Source organism: Phytophthora sojae (assembly GCF_000149755.1).
Source record: "Phytophthora sojae unplaced genomic scaffold PHYSOscaffold_4, whole genome shotgun sequence".
Classification (NCBI taxonomy): domain Eukaryota; phylum Oomycota; class Peronosporomycetes; order Peronosporales; family Peronosporaceae; genus Phytophthora; species Phytophthora sojae.
The window spans coordinates 6349474-6367470 of record NW_009258118.1 but is presented as its reverse complement, the minus strand read 5'-3'; the positions used below and the strand labels follow the sequence as shown (position 1 = coordinate 6367470).

Sequence of the window (17997 nt, the reverse complement as noted above, 5' to 3'; positions counted from 1 at the left end):
AAGCGTGAGCAATGTTAAAGAGGTGATCAATCCGAACGACTAACGTAATTTTGCAGGCCAGTGTTCGCTGCGAAGGTCCTGTGTCCACTACTTTTTGTACGTCTGCATCATGTTTCGTAGGTTTCAGAACGCAGAGTCATTGGATTCGATGGCAGTTTGTCCTAGTGTAGTGTATCACGATGGTTGCTGGGTGGTGGGCACTGACGTCGGCGGAACCATGGCCGGCGGCATCGGCGGGCGCTGTTTACAGACGCAGGGCTGGTCTGCGCGGCCGCCGCAGTAACAACATGTCTTGGTAAGCACTTTAGAGCCGAAGGTTGTTCGCCAGTGCGGGGGCCACGTCGTTTCAATCGATGCGCGGGCGCACAACCGCACGTAGAACATTGCCAGTCGCGGGTAGAGACCATCAAGCTGCAGCCCACACCGAACAGCGTAGGCGACGTTGGTGAAGAGCGTGAAATCGCACAAATACGGCACCTCCGGGTCCACGAGAAACTGGTGACCATCGAGGTACGACTCCCAGAGACTCAGCTCGCTCTCCACGGATGCCCACTTGGCGTTGACAATCGCTGGGTTGCGCTTCTCCTGCGGGAACCGGCGCAGGTAGACCACGAGGTCGCCCACAACCGACAAAATCTCGTTCGCCTCGTGCAGGCGCGACTGCGCCACAGCGTAGAGCGCGGGAGACGCCGGCATGCATGGTGCCTCCGGGTACTTCTTCTCGAGGTACTCAAGGATGGCTCCGGACTCGTAGACGATGGTGCGGTACTGCGACGTGGTCTGCGTCATGAGGCGGGAGATGCCCATGGCGGCCTCCGCCACCTTGCTCTTGGGCGTGTCCTTGTCGTCCTTGTCGTCCTCTGATGGTGGTGGCAGCTCCGCAGGCTCCACCAGCACGGGGATGCGCATGCGCGGGTTGAGCGCGCGGAAGAACGGCGTCTTCAGCACGCCGCTCGAGAAGCTCACGCACACGCTGCGGTACGGCAGCTTCTTCTCCTCCAGCGCGATCAAAAGGCGCCACGCTGCGGCAAAATACGACGGCAGACACACGTAGCGTAAGCGTCGTCTCAGTGGGAAGGCAGGTGATGATTTATTGCTGGCGCAGACGTACCCTGCGGACTGCCGGAGCCCCAGTACACGACGCGCTCGTGCGGCTGCGGCGCCAGACGCAGCATCTCCTCCTCGCTGGCCACCAGGCGGTTCGGGTCCGAGTCCGCCGCGCCCATCGCGTGCGGCGGCGGCGGCTGCTGCTGCATCTTCTCGAGTTCCTCGCTCGGGCTCAAATGACAATTGGCCGGTAAACACGTCGCGCGCGCAATTCGTGTAGCGCCACACCAAAATTTACAGATCGCTGGCGCCGGCCAATGGGAGCGCACGGAGCCAACACGTCAAACGACGAGTGCACCCGCACGTGCCGATATGCTTATCTGGGGAATCGATACACCTCTCTAAACGGAATTATCAAGTCCCTATATTGCGATACATACTGGATGCAAGTGTAGTAGATTAAAGGAATGACTAAATAGAGGCGAATAGGGCATTCATGATGACACACTGGGGGTATCAGAAGGCAAGAACCGTAACTGGAGGTATTTTTATGCCGTATGCATGCATTGAAGTAACGACTGCTGCTTCACGCGCTTGGGTTTCCTTTGCTGCTGGAGCTTATCTCTTCGGAGCGTCCGTGTGGCCGAGGTGGTGCTGGATGGTGCTGTCTGAACCGGTGCACTCAGACCTGAAGGCCCAACGATCGAAAGAGAGGTAAAACTCAAAGTACTAATACATGTACTTCAACCAGCTTTGGCCCTGCTCATCAGAGCACTGCCTTCAAGACCGAAGCGGGCCTTGCCTCTCACGTGTTGTCTGCATCACGGTGCCACAACATTTTGCCAGCTGGTCAAGTCGGCAACCTATTGCTGAAGTTGGCTTCATGTTCGCCACACCAAATTCGCGTACCGCACACAGATCGGAAACCAAGTTCAACGTCGGCCATTCGAGAAGCGCCCCGGATCCCGTCAAGTCTCGACGCCCGAAGTATGGCCAAGCAGGCCGCCGAGCAGCCAAGCTGCCCCGACGGCGACGACTGGCTCGTGGTGGGGCGCGAGGTCAGCAGCCGCGGCCCAGCAGCAGGCGACAGCCCCCGCCCGACGAAGGCCAGCGACGAAGCCAGCGGTCTTGAAGCGTCACAGCCGCAGAATCAGGTTACAGAGAAGGAATCACTTGGGAATCAGAGCGAGCTGGGCAGGAGTCTCTTTCAGGTACCAGATGCAGTCAGGATAGCTACTGCCAATGAGCTCTCTGTTTGTTGGTTGACTGTGTAGCTGTTTGTGTGTGTATCCATCTATTTATCTACCCGCCAATGCCCGAAGCTCTTGGTGTGGCACAACGGACTCGAAGCACCCGTGGAGCTCGTGGGCGAAAATCAGAGACCGCTCGTGGTAGCTGCGAGCTCCAGCAGCTCCACTGTAGATCTGCAGAGGATGCTGCAGGAGCTGGTGCTCGTGCACCCGCAGTTGCAGGCTGTGTTTCCCGAGGTGGAGAGAGATAATGTCAGTGACGTGATTCGAGTGTGCCAACGCTCGGATGAGAAGGAGGCGTGGGTGCCGCTGGCAGTTCTTGCTGGTGCTGAGGGGATGGAGAGCTCTGAGGACCCTACAGGGGCCAAGTTGCAGCTTACGGCGCAGATTGACCTGTCCAGTGAAAAGCAGTGGCGCCAGTTGCTGGTGGAGAGCAAGTTTGAAGCTGCTACCTGTAGCGATGAGCTAATCGCGTGGCGGCACGGCAAGTTCTTTAGCGACGTTCAGGCCAATGCGTGGCGTTTCGAGCTGCAGATCGGACAGTTAGTCGACGCTCTGGACACGGACAAGCGCTGGTACGAGTCTCGCATCGTGGATATGGACGCCGTCTATGTTAAAGTGCACTATCGCGGCTGGACGTCCAAATGGGACGAGTGGATGCGCCGGACCTCGGCTCGACTAGCGCCGCTGCATACGAACGTGCCAAATTGGCGAGCTTTCCAAGTTGGTGACAGTATCATGGTGGGAAAGGATGTCCCTGGGAAAAGATACCCGGAGTGGCGGAATGCGCAGGTGACGGCGTGCGATGACGAAGACGGCTCGCTTCAGATCGAAGTGGACGTTGATGGAAAGAAGAAATGGCTGGATGCTCAGGACGAGCTCCTTTGTCCGCCGGGAACCCATAAAGCAGTCAATGTGGGCGCAAGTGCAGGGACGGCAGTTCTGGCTACACCGCCATCTCTGCTGATTAACTACTTCGAACGACCTGGCGATTCAGCTTCTTCAGTTCCTCGTAATGACCAGCCTGCACAGGAGGTGGAGTCTATCCGCGACGCGACGCGCGCTATGCAATTAGCCGATAGTGATGGAGACGGTGATGAGTGGTGTGTCGTTGATGACGGGCAAGACGAGGATATTGCTGAGGTAGACAGCACCAACGACCCCAGCAACCAAACAGAGGAAGCAGTTGTTGAAGATGAAGCAACTATTTCTGATGGAAGCACTTCCAGCGATGCGGATTCTGGCTGCAACGCGACAAGTTACGATCCGCGTGTTCCTTCTGCGAACACTGTTGCGGCTCCTACTCTCAATCAATTGCTTCCAACAACGACAGATGTAGTGCAAACATCTCAAGTCGAAGCAGCCATCAGTGAAGAAGATGCTTGGCGCTACGAACTTCAGATTGATCAGCTAATTGACGCACGGGATACGGACAATGTTTGGTACGTCTTTACTCGGTCGTGTGTCTGTTTTAAATGGCTAGTGATCTAACTGTTTCGATGGCCAGGTACGAATCGCGCGTGGTCGGTTTGAGCTCAACGCTGGTTAAACTGCACTATCGTGGCTGGACATCCAAGTGGGATGAGTGGATCGAACGCACTTCAACTCGTATCTCACCGTTGCATACGAAAGTGCGGAATTGGCGCGATTTCAAGGTAGGCAACTCTGTGATGGTGGGTCGGCAAGTCGCCACGAAGAAGTATCCCGAGTGGCGCAACGCTGTCGTCGCGGCCTGTGAAGCGTGTGAGGTGGACGGCCGACTACGCATTGAGGTGGATGTTGATGGAAGCAAAATATGGATGGACGCTCAGGATGAGATGCTGTGTCCTCCAGGAACGCACAAGGCTGTGAATTCGTCCATGCTGAAGCACATGGCGCCACTGTTTTAGGCTAGGAAGATATTGACCCCAGGAAGAGGGGAGGCAATTGCGTGTTTTGACGTGTAATGGATGGATGACGCTCAGAATTTTCGCTTTTCGAGCCATGTTCTTGGCGGAGTCTTGTTGCTTCCACGTAAGAATATCAACGCAATTCATTTTTTGATCACGCAGCTAGACAGAACTACAGGTTGTAGTACAACGGCCCGGTCGACGGGAATTCGATGACCAAACCCGAGCAAGGATTTCTCGTTCAGTGTTGGTTAGGTGCAACAATCCGCGCAAAGAGATACAATACGATACCGTTTTACGTAACAAGCCAATTCTTCGTTTTACTGCATCCATTTATTATACCGTAGACAAGTTCAGACGAGCAATGCCAGACTTCTGCAGTAGATGCAATTGGACGTCGACTTCAACATAGCCCATACAAACTTCGGTACTCAACGTAATCACTCCGTCGATTGGGTAGCTAGGCTTCCCCGAACGAAGTCCGAATGCGAAGGAGCAGCAGCGACCCAACCATTGTGCGTGCGCCATCTTTATCAGCACCGATGCGTCATGCTACACTATATGCATGCAACTAGCTGCTACCGTACCGTAGCAAGGCACATGCGTCCTGCGAGCAAGGAGCTGCGCGTTTGATGCCGTTGGATAGGCCCCTGCCAGCCGAGCGACAGAGGAGAACTTGGCCAATGCGCACATTTTCGGTGCCCGTCAACACCGGGACCACCAGTTGCTGCAGCTTTGACACATTCCGCCAGTTGTTGTAGGGCCAACCTCAGATTCTAGAGAGAAGGAGATGTATAGACTGACTGCCAACTGTCGGCGTAGACGAACAAACACCACAAGTGCCTGCACATGCATTACGCCCACCCTGTGGCCACATGACCCGTCGGCTTCGACGACGCCAATCAACCGCCATCACGTGGGCTCCGGATCTTGACAGCACAGTTGCCGTCCTCGCACACCGCGGGCCGATCTCAGCAGAGTCTAGACCCCGTCCAAATACCAATTAATCGTCTCTCTCCTCATTCTCGAATTCGCTTGGTCGAGCCCAAACAGCCCTCTCTCCACCACAAGCAAGTATGTTCAGTTCGTCATGCTTTTGACCGAGGACTGCACAGGCTGCCCACTGGTTCGCGTGAGGAATGATGACGAACGGCTTGGTCCGGTCCGGATGACGTAGCAATGGGGTCGACACGATCTTCCGCTTCAGGATCTCGAACGCTTCCTTCGCCCTCGACAAGTCCCTACCGGATCGCACTTGGTCGTCGCTCAGCTCGTACAGGACTGCAGCTACCACCGGGAAATCCTCTATGAACTTGTGGTAGTAGTTCAGACTGCCGAGGAAGGACTGGACCCCCTTCAGAGTAGACGGGAATGGTAGATCCAGTACGCCCTTAGCGATCTTCGGCGTCGCCCTGAGTCCTTCTGCACTGATCTCATGAGAGAGATACGGGATCGAGCGCTTACCGAATTCACTCTTCGGTAGACTGACAGAGATGTTCCAATACCGCAACCGAAACAGTAGCGCATCCAGATCGATGCGAACTTGATCCCACGTAGGCGCCCCATGCGCGATGTCGTCAATGAACGAGCTCCGTCCTAGGACAGGGCCCATCTGCATCGGCGCCGGGATGTTACGTTGGAACACAGTCATCTGGTCTGTCAGCGCGGGTAGACGTCGGCCAGACAGCATTTCGTCGTCCGATCCGGTGTCGCTCCCTCCGACGTTGTCCTCTTGCGGCTTCAAACCCAGATAATCCAGTACGTCCTGATCCATCTGAGCTTCCTTACCATGTGGTAGTCGAACAAAGCCCCACAGACAGTTGTTGAGCATCTGCTGGTACACCAGCGGAGCATTCTTCAGACCAAATGGCATCCGTCGCCACTGGTAGTGACCGAATGGCGACACGAACGCCGAGATGAGCTTGGCTCGCTCCGTCATCCTGATCGCCCAGAAGCCGCTGGCCATGTCCAGACTCATAAACCACATCGCGCTCTCGAACCCGATTAGCAGGTCGTCAATGAGCGGGAGAGGATAGTTGGACAACTGGATGAACCCGTTCACGATCCGGTAACCAATGCACATCCGGATGTCGACCCCGTTCTTCTTCAGTACGATCACGATCGGTGACGCCCAGGGTGACGTAGATGTCTCGATCAATCCAGTCTCCAACAACTTCTTCAGCAACGTACACCTTCATCGCAAGGTGTGACGCGACCGAGCGTGTCCTTTGTGCGACAGGCTTAGCGTCTCCCACATCCAGATCGCAAACGACCCCGCGAGCTGGGGCAGGTGCCGCATTTCCATCACCTAAGAAGATACTTCGGTGGTACCTCAGGATACCACGTAATCGGTGTTCGTCATCTGGCGTGCTCACGCCAGGTTCGCCAACATCTCGCACTCGGGACTTAAATCCTGCACCTCCGGGAGGAGTGCGAGTTGGTCTCGCAGCTGGGAGAGCAGATCGATCCCTTCATGAATGTACACGGCTGGTTCAAAGTCCAACTCCTCCACACTTAGTCGCATGACCCGCTCGTACTCTTCTTTGAGTTTCTGCGCCGGAGTGCAGGGCAGGATACCGGATGGTAAGTCGGAGACATCCTCGTCGGTCACATCTGGTGCGTCTTCCGACACTTCGTCTTCATCCGGTGTAACCGCGTCAAAGAAGTCCTCGTCATCTCCATCCTGTGCAACATCCTCATCCGGTGCGACAGCCTCGAAAAACTCTTCGTCATCCGATTCGGTGTCACTGGTGAAGTCCTCAGCACCACCCGGAGTCGCACTAGACTTCACAGTCGGGTCAGTCTCTGGTTCCTTCGTCAGCGGTGCTATGCGCTTGAAGCTCGGTTCTTTCTCAACCAGGTCCTCCACGAACGGATCCTCACCGAGTTCCACGATCCTGTCCGACTCGGTCACCGGATTCTGCAACACCGAGGTGAAACACGTCACGTCCTTCTTCCCGTCCGGATGTAGCATCAACTTGGTCGACTATGAGTACTTCGCAGGCTCCACGGCGGGCGGTTCACGATCCCAGAGTGCTTGCAGCCGACGTTGTTCCCTCAGCTGACCCTGTTTGGACAATGTGTTCTCGTAGATCATCACCTGCCATTCCTTGTATGCCCTCGATCCTGGACGGACGAACAGTCCTACGGTCGGGAAGAATCCATACCCCACAATGTAGGCCAGCGTGGTCCCGGCCACGATCCAGAGATTGTTCGACGAGATGTTTACGACCTTGACTGCCTCGGGCCAGGACTTCGCTCCGTACACGATCTTGGTCACCCAGCGATCACCACGTCCAGCCCACACCACTTCTCGCTGTGGGTTGGCTTGGCCTAACCGGATGCGCACAACAGCATCCTCACCGGGTCGAAGGTACAGGGTCTCCGGCGCTTGGACTGGCAACCTCATTCCTTGTCGGCGTTGCACCTTGTCCCCGTACATGAGCACAGGCTATTCATCCGATAACTGCAGAAGTCCTTCTCGTACACACAACCGAACGCCGGCACAGAACATAAAGATCATACCCAATACCTTCACCGATATTCGCAACCCAGATGTCCATGACGTACACCACTCTCGATCCGAGCGTGACCTTGACTTGCGTGCTAGCAGAGATGTAAGTGGTTTTGCCACCCAGTCCGGACACCTTGATCTGTTTATGCCGGTTGAGCTTGATCTTGAGTCTACGCGCAAGATCCAAACTGATCATACTCACCGACGCTCCGGTGTCCAACAAAATCTGCAAGCGGAAGTCGTTCACTGCGCCATGTACCGTAGCCACCTCATGCGAATCCTTGTCTGGCTCATGATCAACCCACCATCCATACCGCTCACCCGGTTCCAGCCGAAATTCGGTCGGTCTATCCGGTGCTCGCAATTCGGAACGGCTCAATCCAGAACGATCATCAATTTGGTCAGGCTGAATCGGGTCATCGTTGCTCAGAGAAATTATGCATTGTTGGTTATCTTGGTGGCTGATCCTCAGCTCTGGTCCGACGTAGGCTAACACACACAATTCAGGGGCCTTCAGCCCGGCGCGTACTGGGTCCCCACCCAGCGGCCTTAGTGGTTTAACGGCCCCCTGAATTCGCCTTGTCATCCAATAGCTGATCCAGTAGGTTCTTCGGTATGTCCTTCAGTGCTCCATCTTGTGCCAGCTTCTTCAGTGCTTCGATGGTCTTCATAAGTTCACACGGTCCTTCATGAAATCGTTCACAAATCCTGCACGGGTTGACCTTGCACACGCGCATCGGGTGTCCGCGTCGGTGACAGCGATCACACACGATGTCTATCCAGCAATTCTCCTGTCGGTGTCCAGGCCTCTCGCACTTCTCACAGAATTCATTCCAATCAGGATTGCTTCTTCTCGGCGACTGCGGCGCGGAGGGCTGACCGAATCGAGACGCCCCTGACTGTTGGCCAGGTGGCGGCGGTCTCCATCCTGAGCCCGTCATCACCCTGAACACTGCGTCACGTAGTACACCTTCATCCAGCACTGGCGGTACCAGGTCGGGATCCACCGGTCGTGTCGAGGCAGGAGGGACCGAGTCGTGCTTTGGTGCGACCACGACTCGGTGTTCATCCACCTCGTCTTGGAAACGCACATGACGATCCTCTTCGTCTGATTCATCCTCGCTCTGAACGACGTATGCGCGGCCAGGACGCTTCGGTCTGAATCGCTCGCGTTCGCGGTCTCGATGCACGTTGCCCGCGCGGAAGTCGCGTGGTCTGGATGCCGAGTTCTCACGTCCGCTGTCCTGGTGATCGTCTTCGTATTAACGCCGAATGAACTCCAGGTCGTCGATGCTGTGCAGACTCCGGCTCTTCAGACTGGATCGAAGCTTCGACTCGGTCAGCTTCCGGATAAAACGCATGATATGCATCCTACGCGCCCTAGATGACTTCTTGAACTCCACATTCGCCTTGCAGGCGGCCGCATTCAGTCGGTAGAAGAAGTCAAGCGCCGATTCAGTCCGTCCTTGCTCGATCGTGTAGTACCTCTCCGAGTCGGACATCTTGGACCGGCAGTACTTGCGCTTGAACGCATAGGATAGCTGGGTCCAGTCGTCTCGTACATGCCTCGGCAATTGTGCACGCCAGTGGCGAGCGGATGTAGGAAGCTTCAGGCGTAACTCGTACACCTTCATGCTGTCCGTCCAACCACCCTGAACGGTCAAGGTGAGGAATCGCTCCCACCATCGTGTCCGCTCATGGTATGACTCCTTGTCGTCGAAGCCTTGGAGTGAGTTTGAGTTCACGTACGGCCGGAAGTTCATCACCGTTTTGCCGTCCTTCGTCGTCACCGACGTGGAGTGCGTGGGCACGTTCGCGAGCGAGTCGTCGGAGTCGCTTGAGCTGTAGCCCTCGTCGTAGCCGTCATCAGAGCTCGAGTCCGGGTCGGATCCGGAGGGGTCACCACTTCCGCGACTTCGCCCACCGGATGGACGCTTGCGCGGTCCTGACCTGGTGTCCTTCGCATCCTTGGCAGGCTCCTGCTTCACGAGCACCTTCTTCGCGTCCTTCGCGGGGGCATCCTGCTTGTCCTTCGCCGGCGCAGCTTGAACAGCGCGCGCCTTGGCTCCCGTGGTTGCTCTCGCCTTGAGAACGCTGTTGATCGTCGCCTGAAGTTGGGCTGCTAGAAGCTCGTCGGCACGCGGCGTCGCAGACTGGATGGGCGCCTGACCAGACTGGATAGGTACACTGGATACTAGGTGCAATGTCTCACGCCCGGTCTCTGTCTTCACATGCGACACCGAATCAGATCCCGATGTTGCTTGAGCCACTGGATTTTCCTGGCGTGTTGCACGAAGGTTGTGTAACTGGTGGGTCTGAAACCGCTGAATGTTCCGGGAAGATTCTCGCTCCCTCTCCCGCTCAGTTTCAATCTGGTGGACCTTCTCTTGGAATAAATCCAGTTGATCGTTGAGTCCCCGTTGCACATCTTCGACCCATCGGGTTCGTTCGGCTTCGGCTTGCGCTTCCTGTTGTCTCCAGCGTTCGGCGAACTCGGCGGCTGCGCGCTCGTGCTCCAGGCGGCTGCCTCGGCGCGGGCGCTCTCGATGGCAGCCGCCACTTCATGCGCCTGCATCGTCGACATTGGAGACGTGCTGGGATCGCTGGGAGGCTCCGGGACTGGGGCGTCCGGCCTCGATCCGGTCTGCACACTGCCTTGAGGGGTAGCGGTGCGTCCGGCGAGCTCTTGGATCGCCTGGAACGCGCTGTGAAGACCTTCATTCAGTCGGGCCGCGTTGGCAGCGGATGCCTCCTGGTTCAGCTCCATCCTGGCCAGGGCTTCCTGCGTCTGGCGCATCGTGTTGAGCGCAACTTGGGACGCCCCAGACATCACGGACATCGCTGAGCGGCTTGATCGACCGGATCGAGTCGACCTGCTCGACCGACTCGGTGCGCGCTTCGATCTCGAAGACCTTCGGCGGCGCATCCGGTCCTCGTCACTGGAGTCAGACCCACTTGGTGACGGGCTTCGCCTCTCGCGCCTGGGCGTCGTTTGCCTACCGGATGAAGCTCTCGACCTTCGGTCACTCCGGACGGTGGTGCGATCGGACTCCGACATAACGACATCGTCCTGATCCACCGCCGTCGATGACCGAGGGAGTGCTGTCCGGGTGATCTCGACGACTCCTGTGCCTGCACCAGACTGGATCGCTCCTGCCTGCGCGGTCATCACCATGGGTCCGTACCCAATCGCGGACATGCGCCTCGCGGCATCGTGTCCGGACCACAGCGACGACGAAGACGAGCTGCCTCTGGACGATCGGGCTGCTGACGCCGCACTGAACGTCGACTCGTTGGATCCAGCCATCGTCCCGAACAGGCTCGAATCAAGATCCGAGGGTGAACGAGATGGCGGACCCGGTTGCGCCAACACTCCAGTACCGGCTGCGCGCTCAGACTCGCTGGACGCGTGGTACGACGGGAGCGAAGACAGCGACGGCGTGGACAGCGGCGGCGCGGACGGGATCGACGACGCGGACTGGGTGGACGGCGGGCGAGGCGGTCCGTGCTGCGGGCGCTTGGAATCCGGTTCGCCGGTGGACGACCCTTGCGGGCTTCGTGTCCTCCGGAGGCCGGCCACTCGTAGGCGCAGGACGAACTCGCGACCCAATAGTCCAGCTTCGTAATCCGACATCAATAGATCTCCGTCGTTGTCTTCTGCATGGTAGTCCAGGATCGGTGCTCGCACAGCTTGTGACAGTGTCGATCCAGTGTTTCCAGCGTTCGACTCGGTCTGGTCTTGGGCGTCTGACGCATCCAGCACGATCTTGAAGGGCACACCGGATGCCAACTCGCGCCACTCGATCAGCTCGAACGCGATGAAGTGCTGGACGTCCTCGACCACAGAGCGCACCAGACTCGGTGCGACTCTGGACGACTGCGACTGGAACCACATCGGGATTAGGTTGTGAAACCTGAAATCGGCAGCGAAGAGACTGGATGAGCGCAACGCACTCGCGCGGCGACAGGATGCTCGGCGGAATCACGATGCCGGAGACATCCTGTGCCAGGCACAGCTCCAGCCGTACCGGACAAAGCTCCGCGATCCACGCCGCGTCTTGACTCGCCATGGCCATCCGGTCCGACAGGTACTTCGACGTCGCTAGCGCGGCAGTCCACCATTCAGTGAAGTCGGGTGCCGGCTCGGGCCAGGCGTACTCCACCTTGAGCGGGACGGCAGCGCGTTCACGATGCTGCTCCCAGCGACGCACTTGTCCGGCCACGTACGCCTTCGCCTGAGCCTCGCTCACTTGAGCCTTGGTCTCGTCGGGTCCTCGCGAATCCGAGGGCGCCAGACTGGATTGGGCTTCCATCTTGAGCGCGGGAGCTTGGGCGGTCGCGGCCGGACTGGATTGCGCGGGCGCAGACCGGGTGTCGGCTTCGTCATTCAGTACGCCGTCTTCTTGGACAGTCGACAGCGGGCCTTCATGCTTGATCGTCGGGGCTTCGTCCAGAATCTCGACTTCGTCGTCCGGCTGGGGAGAGTCCAAAACTCGATTCTCAGCCGAGGGCTCAACCTCATCGGCGCCTCCCACAGACACCTGGGCGGGTTCATCATCCTGTGCGGACTCACCCTGATCCAGTCCCGTCACCGGGTCTGGGACACATTCGGTGCCGGCCGGCACAGACTCGGTCAAGTCCGCCTCCGGAGCCTCATCCTGTTTGGCTTGGTGCGCATCCAGAACGGAGGACTCCGGGGCCGCTTGATCTTGATCGGCCGCCGACGCCTTCTTCTTCTCTTCCAGGACCGCCTTGCGCTTCTCCGCGCCAGCCTTCCGAGCCTCCCGGACAACGTCGTCCAGAGCCTTGTGCTCCTCCGGCGGCAGCCCTTGTCCTCGACGCGACTGACGCGACGCCTCACCGCGTCCGCCTCCGCGTCCACCTTCACGTGCTTCCTTCCTTCCAGCCATAACCAAACTGTTAGTCCAGGCAGTCAGTAGAAACACCCCTTAAGACCAAATCAATATACAAACAAACAACTCGCGGTGAAATCCTAGGCAACCAAATCCGGGCACGCGCACCAGCTGAGGCGAGGCGGGTGAACGCCTTGACCGTCCAGGTGTATAGCGCACTATGCCGGACCGAATCGGTTCGGAGTACCAGAGATATCCGCTGCAATCCGATAGTCCTCGGAGCACAGGATATGAACCGGGGGCCGGGAGGATCGCTTGGACTTGGCGTGTGTCCTTGTGTCAACACCTATAGGTATCGTTTACCTTTGGCGGACCGGACTTCACCGAGTGAGTTGTTGTAAATACAGAATCGAGTCTGCTGGGTGTGTTCCTAAAACAAACTACACCGAATGAACAGAAAGTCAGACCGAATCGAAGGGACCACAGTCAGATCCACAATTCAGTATAACCAACACACATAAATACAATGCCGAACTAAACGTCACAAAATATACAGCCACCACTTATTCTTTAAGACCCTTGGGTGGGGGGTCTATACGCCAGTCAACTTACGAGCCGTCACCCAAGGCACTGGTCAACCATGGATGCACACTCACTCACGCGCACCACCCTCACAGAGTGAGGGAACAATACAAAATATAAGCCAATCCAATCACACAGTTGTCGATCAATTCAGTCTCGGGGATGACTACCTCTACCGCCTAAGACACACAGGATGAAACATGAAATGGATGCCCGGATAGAGCACGCAAATTGGAAATAAAGCTCTCACAGATCACTCCAGGGCGCGACACCCCAGTCCCTGCCGACTTTGCCTTGGTACCTTTGAGTCCCCACTACACCAGTGCTCGCAACACCAGTGAGGCCTTGAAACGTCCTCCGTTTTAAGATCGCACGAAGGCGGATCCCACGTATAAGCTCTTGAAGACGTCAATGTCAGGGGGAATTCCCAGCCCGAAGAAAGACGTCCGCGTGTTCTCGGCAAATTGGTTTCTGTTTGATCTTACGTTTGGCTAGCTATCTGTTTCACTTCACTGACTTCTAATAAAGGTTTCACTATACTTGACTTGTCTTGGATATGCTTCGACCTTGTGCACGGGACTTCGATCTTCTTGCACTGAGCTTGGGTATGCTTGACTTGGCTTGGTTATCGGGCACCTTGTCGACGTCAACGTTCCTTCGGCAACACTCATCATCTGGCGACAGAGGTACGTGGGTACGGCGTCTCATCAAATCCGCACTGGACCTCTGCGTCTAATCACGTGAGCCATCCTGTGTCGCTTGACGTTCTTGGTCGATCCGGTCCTAGATTGCTGCTACACACACAGCAGTACTGGACTTGTTGTTGGTGCGGTCACGATCCAGTATGGACACCAGGGGTCAGGCCGAATTGATCATTCGGTCCGGCCTCATTCGGTACGGCACCTTGGCCTCCGGTGCGTCGCTACCGGGTGCACCACGATCCAGTCCGGCAAACAGTGTACTTTGTCCAGCGAGGTCTTGGGCGCATGGGAGCATGGTGGGCATGGTGAACGTGGGGGTTGGTCCGATGTCTTGACGGAGCCAATGCAGGCAGCAGCCAGGATACGTTCACTGGCTGCACTTGCGCGCCTTAGGCTTATCCTGCGGTCAGGGAAGTCAGCGGACGGACAGGATGTGTTACTCCACACCGAATATGAGCGCTCATCCGGTGGGCACATCTCCGATCCTGTGAGCCCATGCTTACTGCAAGCACCGGGTCCCGCCAAATTCACCATGCGCATCCACTATCCACATGTCACACTCCACGTCACTGTATTCCTGTTCACTGCGACCGGTCACAGTCAGGCGAAGGGTCGTCCCATCCCAGCGGTCAGACATGGGTGCGGATAAAAATCCTTTCCCACATCGTGTCATGTACGCGTAGTTGACGTTACCGTCCTCGTAGTCCGTCACCGTGTACTGGTCCGCCGCCACCAAGTACTTGTTCACCTTGTCCACCGATGAGTGCTTGTCCACCGGTCAGTACTCGTCCATTAGCGAGTAGCTGTCCGACAGCGGGTAGTTGGCCACCATCGGGTAGTTGCCCACCAGCGCGTAGTTGTTCACCAGCGCGTAGTTGTTCACCAACGAGTGCTCGTCCGTCAGCAAGTTGTCCGTCAGCGAGAGCTCGTCCATCATCGGGTTCTTGTCGACCACTGAGCGCTTGTCCTTCATCGAGTACTTGACGTCCACCACTACGCACGCTTCGTTCGTCAGCAGGTAGTCGTCGTCCACCATGGGTTAGTCCTCGTGCTTGAGCACTTGTCCGATGAGGTGTCTGCCGACGTCCGCTAAACACCCATTCGCTTACTGCTACTCCGTGTACACCGCATCCATCGGTTCGTTTTCGAGCAATTGGGACCGAGCCTGCGAGCTCTTCGCGCCGATTAAGGGTGGGGTCGTGGACTATGGAGCAAAACACTCAGCTGCCCACGGACACGACCGGTTTGGGAGGAACTACACGGCACTCTACCCTGAATGGGGCGAAGTCAACGAGAACGGTACAGTCAACAAGATCTACCTCGTGGGCCACAGTATGGGCGGCCAAACGATTCGAATGCTGACCCAAATGCTGGAGGAGGGCACAACCGGCTCGGCGACGGAGGAAGAGTCGACAACGCACCCGTTGTTCGAAGGCGGGAAAAGCTGGGTGCACTCCATCACAACGATTGCCTCGCCCAACCAAGGGACTACATTGGCCGACGGGTTTTCAGAGATCGGTGACGGTATGAAGGCTGCTTTAGTAGGCATCCTCAGCGTGGCTGGCGTCGGCGGTGACACTTCCAAAGCGATATTTGATGCTCAGCTCGACCAGTGGAACATTTCAACCAGAGTCGACAGCGAAAGTATCAGCGACTACTTCGACCGCGTGTTCTTGAGTAAACTCTTCGACGCGTCCTTCAAAGACACGTGTCTGTGGAGTCTATCGCACGCCGGTGCTCTCGAGGAGAACAGCTGGGTGTCGACTCTGGAGGACGTGTACTACTACAGCTACGCCACTATCGACACGTTCTCAGCCGTGAATTTCAAGCTGAAGAAGATCCGGCTCCCAAATCCGCTGAGCATGAACCCAGCGTTCGACGCGCTGTCAATATTTTTGGGCGGTCGCTACGCAACAGACACGCTACACCTTTCCAACGACTGGCAGCCAAATGACGGCGTTGTCAACACGATCTCTATGAGTCACGATGGGGTGGGTGAGCTGGTGAAATTCAGCGGCACCTCTCAGATTGGCAAGTGGGTCCAAATGGAGGAGCTCACCGGCCTCGATCACATGGACATCACGGGGTTTTCGCTCTTCAGAGGCGTCAAAGACATTTACTCGTCCCTCGCCAAACTGGTGGCCAGCCTACCCGAGGATTCAGAGGCCCGCAGTATCACGTTCAACAAGGAGGTCCACACGTCCGTCAACGGCGCGATTTCGTCACTTGTTTCGGCTCGATCGAGCATTCAGACGGAGGCCGATCTGGAAAAACTACGCAAGGAATCGTCAACTTCCTACGCGAAGAACTATTGCACTCAGTTGCTCGAACAAGCGCGTAATAGCAAAGAGGCTGTCATAGAGAATAAATCTCCGAGCGGCCCAAAGCGGTTGAAGGCTGGGTGCTCAGCTCGGATCAGGCGCCGACTCGGCCCTCATCAAAAAGACTGAATATAAAGTAATTTTTTTTCAAGATTTCAGCTTTTGACAACCAATCTGCTGATATTTTTTGCACTTCGTTCTGTACTGTAGTATAGTTTACCCTCGCAGCCTACGCGTCGAGCTCACATCCGTGTTGATCGATGTGTTTGTGGCTGCCTCCACGGTGGCGTTGGCAGTGGCGATGGTGTCGTTCACCAGCGTGGAGTTGAGCATGGTGGCGCAGTAGTTCTCGGCGTAGGTGTTGATGGGGCTCTCGCACAACGCCTCGAGGTCTCCTGGGTCTGGATGTTGGCCGTCGCAGTGTTCAGTGTCGAGATGGCGCTGTTCAGCTTGGCGGTGACCGTCGAGTTGCCCGTTACGAGGCGGCGAGAGGAGCCCGAGCCCACCGGCAGACTGTAGAGCAGCTCCATGTGGGCCTCGTAGATGACGAGGACCTGGTAGAGCAGCGTGACGCCCGTGGTCCAATCCCGTGAGCTGCGTCATCTCGTTCCACTTGCCGATCTCGGACGAGCCGTCGAACTCGACGAGGTCGCCGACGTAGTCCTGGCTCATGGAGATGGTGTTGACCGCGCCGTCGTTGGGCTGCCAGTCCGTGGACAGCCCCATCGTGTCCGGGGCGTAGCGGCTGCCAAGGAAGATCGACAGCACGTCGAGCGGCAGCAGCATCGTGAGGATGTTGGGGTACGAGATCTTCTGCAGCTTCAAGTTGTATGTCGAGTACGTGTCCTTGGTAGCTGTAGTAGTAGATGTCGCTCAGCGTCTCGACCCATGTGCTCTCCTCCTTGGCACCGGCCACGGATAGACTCCAGATGGATACATCTTTGAACCCGGAGTCGAAGATGCTACTGGAGAAGACCCGGTCGAGGTATTCCTGCAGAGTCTCGTCGTCCTGCTTGGCCGTGATGCCCCACTGGTCCAGCTGCGCGTCGTAGATCAAGTCGACCGAGTCGCCGAAGATCCCGACCACGTTGATCACCGACACTAACAGGTCCTTGATCGTGTCACCAATCTCCGAGAATCCGTCGGCCAGCGTCGTGCCCTGGTTGGGGGTCGAGATGGTGGATCCACTCGTGCCTACCCTCAAACAGTGGGGAGCTGTAGGTAGTCTCCTCTACGGGGGCCCCGTCGTGCCCTTCTCGAGCATCTGAGCCATCATGCGGATGGTCTGGCCGCCCATACTGTGGCCCACGAGGTGGATCTTCTTGATGGACCCATCGGCGTTCTCCTCGCCCCACTCCGGGTAGAGTCCCGTGTAGTTCTTGCCGTAGCGAGAGTGGTCGTGGTTGGCCGAGTGGGCCGCGCCGTAGTCCGTGACCCCGCCTTTGATCTGCGCGTAGAGCTCGCAGGCGCGGTCCCAGTTGCTGGAGAACGGGCCGATGGACGCCGTGTAGACGGTGTAGCCCTGAGCCTCGAGCTCCGCCTGCAGGTCGCCCTGGATGCCTCCCCAGTACTTGAAGCCGAGCAGCTCGTCACGGCCCCAACCGGCAAAGCCGTGCACCAGCACCACCGGGTACGTGTTGGTGGCCGTGGCGACCGCCGCACTGAGCAGTAGTAGAGCGACACTGAACAGCGTCTGCATCGACTTGGGAGGAGGATGGAGCAATGCGCAGTCCGAGGTGGAATTGGGAATGAATGGGCTCGATGGCGTGTGAGCTTCCTGGCCGAGCCCCCAGCTGTGGACGTTGGGGATTCCGATGCCAAAGGCTCTCGGTGGGGCTTT

General features: G+C 57.3%; 3 protein-coding genes across 3 annotated transcripts; 1 reads left to right on the top strand and 2 right to left on the bottom strand.

Moving 5' to 3' along the window:
- Window positions 1-18: 18 nt before the first annotated feature.
- PHYSODRAFT_354677 (hypothetical protein) lies at window positions 19-1272 on the bottom strand. Its single transcript, XM_009529401.1, has 2 exons — window positions 1112-1272; window positions 19-1022 (listed from the first exon to the last, which is right to left on the bottom strand). Exons 1-2 carry the CDS (start codon window positions 1254-1256, stop codon window positions 175-177), a joined length of 993 nt encoding a protein of 330 aa, XP_009527696.1. The 5' UTR covers window positions 1257-1272; the 3' UTR covers window positions 19-174.
- Window positions 1273-14903: 13631 nt separating this feature from the next.
- Window positions 14904-16286, top strand: PHYSODRAFT_332378 (hypothetical protein; the record flags this gene model as incomplete). Its single annotated transcript, XM_009529400.1, has 1 exon — window positions 14904-16286. One exon carries the CDS (start codon window positions 14904-14906, stop codon window positions 16284-16286), a length of 1383 nt encoding a protein of 460 aa, XP_009527695.1.
- Window positions 16287-16373: 87 nt separating this feature from the next.
- On the bottom strand, window positions 16374-17856 carry PHYSODRAFT_256485 (hypothetical protein; the record flags this gene model as incomplete). Its single annotated transcript, XM_009529399.1, has 3 exons — window positions 16374-16976; window positions 16999-17356; window positions 17393-17856. The coding sequence occupies 3 exons, from the start codon at window positions 17854-17856 to the stop codon at window positions 16374-16376; spliced, it is 1425 nt and encodes a 474-aa protein (XP_009527694.1).
- Between the last annotated feature and the right edge of the window lie 141 nt (window positions 17857-17997).

Bases quoted from the DNA above. Each gene is read 5' to 3' on its own strand.
- PHYSODRAFT_354677 (XM_009529401.1), bottom strand. From the start codon at position 1,256: ATGCAGCAGCAGCCGCCGCCGCCGCACGCGATGGGCGCGGCGGACTCG. The intron at 1,023-1,111 runs GTACGTCTGCGC...ATTTTGCCGCAG, and splicing joins GGGCTCCGGCAGTCCGCAGG to CGTGGCGCCTTTTGATCGCG.